General features: G+C 42.9%; 1 protein-coding gene across 9 annotated transcripts in view; it reads left to right on the top strand.

Moving 5' to 3' along the window:
• Nucleotides 1-4,906, top strand: part of LOC120065000 (R3H domain-containing protein 2) — an 80,017-nt gene extending 75,111 nt beyond the window's left edge. For all 9 annotated transcript variants that reach the window (XM_039015630.1, XM_039015628.1, XM_039015635.1 and 6 more), the window contains 3 exons: nt 1,169-1,260; nt 1,404-1,488; nt 3,178-4,906. In XM_039015630.1, coding sequence (XP_038871558.1) covers nt 1,169-1,260; nt 1,404-1,488; nt 3,178-3,557 — 557 coding nt within the window. In that variant the 3' untranslated portion in view covers nt 3,558-4,906. The remainder of the gene's footprint in view (nt 1-1,168; nt 1,261-1,403; nt 1,489-3,177) is intronic.
• Nucleotides 4,907-9,994: the final 5,088 nt, after the last annotated feature.

Consider the following 9,994-nt stretch of genomic DNA (forward strand, 5'->3'; position numbering starts at 1 on the left):
TTTAGGTATGCTTTTCATCCAAATGTGAAAATGCTGCCCCCTATCCTAGAGAAGTTAACAAGAAATTTGTGGAGTTGTTGAACAACGAGTTTTAATGACTCCAACCTAAGTGTATGTAAACGTCCGACTTCAACTGTATGAAAGCCTTCAGACAGATTTAAACAAGTTTAAATGAGTTTCCCCACGGAAGAGATATGAGAGCGTTCAAGTTTCCCCACGACTGCGCCACCTGCGGACATGCGTTGTCCCCCAGCCAATCGCGCAGACCAAAGAGCCGGTGATGAAGGAGTTTGCTTCTGCTGCAGCCGGCGCTGTACAATATAACGCTTCGGTTAAGATAAAACCCTGGTCCTTTATCTTTCACCCACTTCCACACTGACCTGTTAATGACCTTTCCATTTCGTCTTTGGCCAGCCACCAATAGGCCCCGAGAACCTGACTTTGCATTACTCACTTTACCCTTATGGCTGGCACTGACCCAGACACACACACACACAGACATACCCCTCTCACTAGTGCAGAGCAATTAGTGCTTTTTGAGGTTGATTACGGTGCAATTTTTCTTTTAAAACATTAAATGCACTATGTATTATGTGGGTAGAATGCTGTAACACAGAATAAAACAATTAATTAAAGTCACATGATGGTTATGACTGCCCATTACTGCTTATCACTTAAGAACCATCATTTATTTACTTTAATACAATATTTCATGTGTGTATATTACGTTTGTTTTATTTGATAGACTTTATTTCATTCCAGGTATTTTAATACCTATAGAGCTGCTACTTATGCCGTGTGACAAAATCACTATTTTAGTAGTTCTTCAAAGTAAATCAGGTTTACTTTTGACTGACTGCTGAATACAAAACTATCAATCACTTCGATCATGTATTTTCTCGCGCATTCTTGTCACAGACCGGACAAGTACTGTAGGCGCGCAATGGATTAATACGGTCATAGTTTATCGCATTTTTTTGTTGTAATTAACCATGTGGAATATTGGCCTGTTTGAAACGGCAACTCCCTACTACATTGCACAGTTCGGGTTTGATCTGATTTACCTCTCGCTCACAGAAGAAGAACAAAAACTAAATGGAATGCAAATAATTGAACCGACATTAGTCAATTCGTTTTTTTATCATATATATGTTTGTGTTGTGTGCAGGTGATGGGCGCTACTCTCTTTTGGGCCAGCCTCTCCAGTATAGCCTATGTCCCCCCCTCATGCACAACCAGACAAACTACAGCTCACATCAGGTACTACTTCTCTCCATCCCTCCGTTCTCACCCTCCTTGAAGCGCACTGCCGCTTCCCCTCCATCCATCCAACCCTCCACTCCATTCCTGCATATCTACTGGCCTGTAACCTTGTTGACACTTTAGCTGTTGGTGTGTTGCAGAGCCAAGTAGGAATGAAGCATGGTGCAAGAGGGAAGAGGCAGACACTGAAGTCTCAGTCTACAGACCTGGGCACCACTGACGTAGGTAAGACAACAGACGCAGACGTCTTCATTGCGGTCTATGTGGTATATCTGCAGTATATTTTGTACTTTCGACTCAAGGTTTGTGCCTCTACGATTTCAATACACTTGACTTGCGTCCTGCACACACACACACACATCCAGAACAAAAATACTTGATTTTTGTATTAAAACTTCTTATGGCTGCAATCCCGTTAACGGGATGATATGACAACAGCCAGTGAAAGTGCATGGCGCCAAATTCAAACAGAAATCTCATAATTAAAATTCCTCAAACATACATGTATCTTATACCATTTTAAAGGTAATCTTGTTGTTAATCACACCAAAGTGTCCGATTTCAAATAGTTTTTACAGCGAAAGCACCACAAACGATTGTTAGGTCACCGCAAAATCACAGAAAAACAGTCATTTTTCCAGCCAAAGACAGGAGTCACAAAAAGCAGAAATAGAGATAAAATGAATCACTAACCTTTGATCTTCATCAGATGACACTCATAGGACTTCATGTTACACAATACATATATGGTTTGTTCGATAAAGCTCATATTTATATCCAAAAATCTCAGTTTACATTGGCGCCATGTTCAGAAATGCCTCCAAAATATCCAGAGACATTGCAGAGAGCCACGTCAAATAACATAAATACTCATCATAAACTTTGATGAAAGATACATGTTTTACATAGAATTAAAGATACACTTGTTCTTAATGCAACCACTGTGTCAGATTTCAAAAAGCTTTACGGCAAAAGCACAATATTCAATAATCTGAGAACAGCGTTCAGCCACAAAAGGAAGCCATACAGTTACCCGCCAAATTGTGCAGTCAACGAAACTCATAAAAAGCATTAAATCTTCGCTGATCTTCATCGGAATGGACTCCCACTTCCACAAGAAATGTTTGTTTTGTTCGGTAATGTCCAAATAGCTTTTTTTGTTAGCGTGTTTGGTAAACAAATCCAAAGTCAGAAAGCGCCTTCACTAAAAGCTGACAATGTCAAAAAGTTCCGTAACAGTCAGTAGAAACATGTCAAACGAAGTATTGAATCAATCTTTAGAATGTTTTTAACATAAATCTTCAGTAATGTTCCAACCGGAGAATTACATTGACTTCAGATATGCGATGGAACAGAGCTCCCTCATGTGAACGCGCATGGCCAGGTCATGGTAGACCTGACTTTCCTGTCTCCTTCGGCCCCACTTCACAGTAGAGGCATCAGACAAGGTTCTACAGACTGTTGACATCTAGTGGAAGCCGTAGGAAGTGCCAACTCATCCATATCCCACTGTGTGTTCAATAGGGGCTGTGTTGAAAATCCACCAACCTCAGAATTCCCACTTCCTCTTTGGATTTTTTTCTCAGGTTTTTGCCATATGAGTTCTGCTATACTCACAGACATCATTCAAACAGTTTTAGAAACTTCAGAGTGTTTTCTATCCACTACAAATAATAATATGCATATATTAGCAACTGGGACTGAGGAGCAGGCAGTTTACTATGGGCACCACTGTGCACCTTTCATCCAAGCTACTCAATACTGCCCCTGCAGCCATAAGAACTAATTTATTTCATTTTACCAGGCAGGTCAATTAAGAACAAATTCTTATTTACAATAAATGGCCTGGAATGGGTCTGAATGAATAGAGTAGTTGTATTAGTGTCTGATCTCTCTCCTCCTCCCTGTCTCCAGTGGTGAGTCGGGTGCTGGAGGTGACCGATCTCCCGGAGGGCATTAGTCGTCCAGAGGCTGAGAAGCTCTTCAACCAGCTTTCCATGTGTGGTGCCAAAATCCAGTGGCTCAAGGACCCGGTGGCAGGGGGCCGTGGAGGCTATGGTGGCCCGGGAGTGCATCACGGCCCTGGTCATTGTCCTGGGGCTGGAGGGGGGAAGGGCGACGGCCCCGGCGGTGACCCAGCTCACCTCTACACGGTGGTGGCTGTGTTCCCCTCCACCATGGCTGCACAGAGTGCTTCTTTTAAACTCAACAACAGTGGGGTCAGCCTCTTCAAACTGAGAGCCGCCAAAAAGAACTATGACCTGAGAGTACTGGAGAGGGCCAGCTCCCAGTGAAAAGAGAGGGGGATGAAGAAAAATACTTTTGGAAATGAGGAGTGTAGAGGAGTTGGACTGAGGGGACTGGACAGTTTTTGGACAAACGAGAAAAGACGTCACACATTAAAGGGATGGGGTGGACACGGAACACAAATGGAGAAGATGGTGTTTGCAAATTATAAAAGAATTGTTTTTGTTTTTGATTGTTTTATTTTATAGATACCTGAAGAGCACATAAGACACGTGAGCATGTGGATCACTGTTGCCATGTATGGGTGCCATCACACACACACACACACACATTCTTATGTACAGACAGGCAACAGGATCACGTAGCACACACCTGAACACACTGGACAGTTCAACCTCAGTCCATCCTTCCCCTGCTCTCCTCCAGCCTTCCTCCTTTTTCTGTCTATACTTTCTCTTTCCTCCTCCTCGCTCTCCCTCCCATCGCCCCGCTCTTAGGCGCACACATTTATGCACAGTCACTCTTTCTATTTTTTTTCTATTCCTCTCTCTTACCCTCTCGCCACTTGTCTCATACTCTTTCATGCTCTCTTCCTCTGCATACCCCCACTCACTCCTCTCTCCTCTGGCTTTCTGTTTGCCTTATACTGCTGTTGTGGGTTTCTGTATTGCGCTATTTTTCTCAGAAGAGTATTGTTCTTTTGCGGTTCGATATATTTATATAAGTGATGTAAGGAATAAATCTATATATTCAGTGATTTTTTTTCTTTTCTTCAGTGGGTAAGTTTAGGATCCCCTTTATGATACCCTCTCAGCCTGTTCCTTCTGCCCCCTTTTCTCCTACCTCATGACTCCAACTTATCCATTCCTACCCTACCCCTCTACCTCCTCTACCCTTACTCTCCCAACCTACCCCATTGTCCAAATGTACCCTGTGCTCCCACTACCCTGTTACGGCTTACCCATTCTCCCCCACCCCACTCCCCATAATTAGCCCTTTCCACCGCCCCACTATCCCAAATTACCCCATTCACCCCTACCTTACTACCCCCAATTTAACCCATGTGTCCCCCACCCCAACTACCTCTTTCTCCCCTACCCCTCTTAACCCAATATACCCCACAACTTACCTCATTCTCCTGTTGACCCTCTAACCCACTCTCTCATCCTCATTGTGCTTGTGTTTTTCGTTGACAGCTGTGCAGAACGTATCAGAATAAATAGTTAAAAGTGCACAATGATTGCATAATGTCTGCTGTAAATTTTATTTAATGTTATTTTTTTTGTTTGTTTTTAAAAATATAAAAGCAAAAAAATAAAAGTCTTTGTCGTCATTGTTTGAACAGATCTGGGTGGAATCTTTGCTGTTAGATTTATTAAAGCAATTTGAATCACGAGATTGAGGTGTGTTTTGCAGTTTATGGAACACAGACTTTCTTCTATCCAAGGAATTTAAGAAGTTCCGGGGGTATCAAGAAGCATCTGACAGTTGTTCCTTTTTAAATTCCTTTCTTCTGTCCCATGGAATTAAATAGAACACTGTGTATTATACACTCAGCGGCCAGTTTAGTAGGTACACCCATCTAGTACCAGATCAGACCCCTCTTTGCCTCCCGAACAGCCTGAATTCTTCGGGGCATCACGTTAAAAAGCTGCTCAATTGGTTTCAAATAAAATGTAATTTGTCACATGCGCTGTATACAACAGGTGTAGATCTTAGTGAAATGCTTACTTCCAAGCCCTTAACCATGGACACGCATCAAGACCCTAATGTGTGCCAGGATACATACCCCACACCAGGACACCACTGCCACCAGCCTGTACTGTTGACACCAGGTAGGATGGGACCATGGACCCATGCTGTTTACGCCAAATCCTGACTGCCATCAGCATGATGCCACAAGAACTTGGATTCGTCGGACCAGTCAATGTTTTTCCACTCAATTGTCCAGTGTTGGTGATTGCATGCCCACTGGAGACACTTTTTGTTTTTAGCTGATAGGAGTGGAACCCTGTGTGGTCGTCTGCTACAATAGCCCATCCGCGAAAAGGATCGACGAGTTGTGCGTTCTACGATGCCTTTTACGACTGCGCTTTTATTTAATCTGCTGTCATTTAATCTGTGCTGTTATTTAATCCGCCTGTTAGCTTGCACAATTCCTGCCATTCTCCTCCAACCTCTCTCACCACAGGTCTGGTGCTGACTGGATGTTTTTTTGTTTGTCGCACCATTCCCTGTAAACCCTAGACACTGTTGTGCGCAAACACTTTTCTGAGATACTGGATCTGGCGCGCATGGCACCGAAGATCATACCATGCTCAAAGTTGCGTAGGTTACTCATTTTGCCCATTCTAACGTTATATTGAACAGTAACTTGATGCCTGTCTGCCTGCTTGAAATAGCAAGTCACTGCCACATCGAGGCGGTGTACCTAATCAACTGGCCACTGTGCATTCGGAAAGTATTCAGACCCCTTTTTCCACATTTTTGTTACGTTACAGCCTTGTTCTAAAATGGAAAAAATGAAAGCTGGCACCATCCCTACTGTGAAGCATGTGGCAGCACCATGCTGTGGGGATGTTTTTCAGTGGCAGGGGACTAGACTGGATCAAGAAAAATATGAATGGAGCAAAGTACAGAGAGATCCTTGGTCAAAACCTGCTCCATATTGCTCAGGACCTCACTGGGGCGAAGGTTCACCTTCCAACAGGATAAGGACCCTAAGCACACAGCCAAGAAAATGCAGATGTGGCTTCGGGACAAGTCTGAATGTCGTTGAGTGGCCTAGGCAGAGGCCGGACTTGAACCCAATCAAACATCTGTGGAGAGATTTGAAAATAGCTGTGCAGAGACACTCCCCATCCAACCTGACCGAGCTTGAATGGATCTGCAGAGAAGAATGGAAGAAATGTCCCAAATATAGGTGTGCCAAGCTTGTAGCGTCATACCCAGGAAGACTCAAGGCTGTAATCGCTGCTAAAGGTGCTTCAACAAACTACTGAGTAAAGGGTCTGAATGCTTATGTGGATGTGATATTTCAGTTTTTACTTCTTTTTTTTAATACAATTGCAAACATTTCTAAAAAACGGTGTTTTTGCTTTGTCATTATGGGGTATTGTGTGTAGTTTGAGGAAAACAATTTAATCCATTTTAGAATAAGGCTGTAGCGTAAAAAAAAAAATGTGTGAAGTCATTGGGTCTGAATACTTCCCAATGCGCTGTAGCTCTATGTTCTATCCCTTCTAGAATCCTGAAGTGAGTCACCTGTTGACGTCAACATCACTGGCCAGATGTAATGACTTTGTACACTTTTTAGAGATGGTTCAATCAATCTCACTGTCCAGTTCACTGTTGAAGGTACAACAACGCTGTTTGAGATCGGGGACATGCATACTAGAGTTTAATTTGAATTATGAACCATGTTTACCATGTGAAGCTGACGCAAGGCCCTGGGTGAGGTATTAGGCCTTAATGCAAACACTCAAAACTTGACTTCTAAATTACCAGATGGTCACCAATGTCATTGATTGGAAATTGACATTCTAAGTTTTGTGAGTCATATAATATATATACTTTGGGTAAGCGAAGGTTTCTCGTGTATTTTCTGCTACTCTGCTGTCTGACACACACACACACACACACACACACACACACACACACACACACACACACACACACACACACACACATGCCCTATTACATGCTCACACAAACTCCACAAGAGACAGGGTTAGGCTACACCATCACTCACTCAATCTCCCACCTGTTGAACCTCATTTGGACAGTTGACTATATATCTGTCCCAAATGGCACCTTGTTCCCTACATAGTGCACTAGGACCAGGGACCTGGTCAAAAGTAGTGCACTATGTAGGGAACAAGGTGCCATTTGGGAAGTTGACTATGTAAAGACCCAAACAAAGGACCAGGGGAATAAACGGGAACTGATGCACAGTGCCTACGATGCCGCCCATGTTTTTATAGGACAGAGCTTGGGTTGAGTGGACCGTTCTGGCTGGCTGGACCTCTTCTTCAGCTGGTGAGGAACTTTCAGAAGCAAGGTGATCTCACTCCATCGTCAAAAGGAAGTTGAGAATTTAGGATGCCTTTATGTAGTAATATATAACTTGTCATAAGAATATATACAATTAATTTTGTACATTATGTATGTCGTTACCCTTGATGTACCCCGTTCTGTTGTCCACTTGTGTACTAAATTGACTGTAAATGGTCTATAATAAGTACCATGATCATAGATTTATAGAACTACTTTGGCTACAGCAAATGCCAAGATGGCTAGCTACATGTCCTAATGTATGACATGGGAACATGGTAAATACACGGTAGTCGCAAATGAATGTATTTGTTTGTTTTATGGCACAGTAGTCACAAGAGCAGCAGTAGCAGCTTTAGCAGTGGCTAGTTGGTCTCAACAGCATCTCACAGCGCCCTCTGCTGTTCCACAGACACCAAGACTTGACCAAAGAGCATAGCAACACAGTGGCTACGTTTGACACTTAATATCCTCTTCAACAGATTTGTTTTTAAATCCAGCGAGATTTTAAAATGGGACTATTTGTCTCATATTTTTCATTTATTTGTTGTCCTACTAATGTATTTGTTGCAAATATTTTGTACTTGACATGTATTGTTCAGTCCTACGTTCCAAATTGGACGATGAGGACTCTGTGGATATCCATGACAATCCTCCAGCCCCTCAGAACTTAGTCAGAGGAGGCGGAGAACACAGTGGGACCTGCACTGTTGGAGCTGTGAGGACCACTGTGTGTCAGGCTGATAGAAGTAGTGCACTATATAGGGAATAGGGTGCCATTTGAGATGCAGAGCTGAGTGTTCTCAGTCAGTCTGACACACAGTGGTCCCCACATTCCCCAATTAGGTAACACACCAAATAATGTGTGAACAATAGGCAGGTATTAAACAGTTAGTGAGAATTGAGCTACTCAGCCTGGCAACAGTTTTAATACTGGTTGTGTAGGGGGTGTTGGGCTTTCAGTGTGTGTTTGTCAAGTTTATTTAGGAACAATGTCACTTTACATTAATAGCAAATGGCATTTCTCTGTATCTCTGTTGAAGGTTATTGTAGGAGCCCCCCCACTAATTCCCCAGATCAAATCAAATATTTTAGCAGATGTTATTGCGGGTGTAGCGAAATGCTTGTGTTCCTAGCTCCACAAGTGCAGTAGTATCTAACAATTCACAACAATACACAAATCGAAAAGTAAAATAATGTAATTTATAAATATTAGGACGAGGAATGTCAGTGGCATTGACTAAATACAGTAGAATGGAATACAGTATATACATATGAGATGAGTAAAGCAGTACGTAAACCTTATTAAAGTGGCAAGTGTTCCATGTCTGTGTATGTAGGGCAGCAGCCTCTAAGGTGCAGGGTTTTGTAACTGGGTGGTGGTAGCCTGCTAGTGATGGCTATTTAACTGTCTGATGGCCTTGAGATAGAAGCTGTTTTTCATTCTCTCGGTCCCAGCTTTGATGCACCTGTACTGACCTCGCCTTCTGGATGATAGCGGGGTGAACAGGCTGGGGTGGTTGGTCCTTGATGATCTTTTTTATTTTTATTTCATCTTTATTTAACCAGGTAGGCTAGTTGAGAACAAGTTCTCATTTACAACTGCGACCTGGCCAAGATGAAGCAAAGCAGTGCGACACAAACAACAACACAGAGTTACACATGGGACAACGTACAACGTACGAACATACAGTCAATAACACAACAGAAAGAGTCTATATACAGTGTGTTCAAATGTAGTAAGATAAGGGAGGTAAGGCAATAAATAGGCCATAGTGGTGCAATAATTACAATTTAGCAATTAAACACTGGAGTGATAGATGTGCAGGAGATGAATGTGCAAGTAGAGATACCGGGGTGAAAATGAGCAAAAAAATAATTAACATTATGGGGATGAGGTAGTTGGATGGGCTATTTACAGATGTCTATGTATAGGTGCAGTGATCTGTGAGCTGCTCTGACAGCTGGTGCTTAAAGTTAGTGAGGGAGATATGAGTCTCCAGCTTCAGTGATTTTTCCAATTAGTTCCAATCATTGGCAGCAGAGAACTGGAAGGAAAGGCGGCCAAAGGAGGAATTGGCTTTGGGGATGACCAGTGAAATATACTTGCTGGAGCACGTGCTTCGGATGGGTGTTGCTATGGTGACCAGTGAGCTGAGATAAGGCGGGGCTTTACCTAGCAAAGACTTATAGATGACCTGGAGCCAGTGGGTTTGGCGACGGATATGAAGCGAGGGCCTGCCAACGAGAGCATACAGGTCACAGTGGTGGGTAGTATATGGGGCTTTGGTGACAAAATGGATGGCACTGTGATAGACTGAATCTAATTTGCCGAGTGGAGTGTTGGAGGCTATTTTGTAAATGACATCGAAGTCAAGGATCGGCAGGATAGTCAGTTTTACGAGGGTATGTTTGGCAGCATGAGTGAAGG

Source organism: Salvelinus namaycush, chromosome 20, assembly GCF_016432855.1.
Source record: "Salvelinus namaycush isolate Seneca chromosome 20, SaNama_1.0, whole genome shotgun sequence".
NCBI classification, from domain to species: Eukaryota; Metazoa; Chordata; class Actinopteri; order Salmoniformes; family Salmonidae; genus Salvelinus; species Salvelinus namaycush.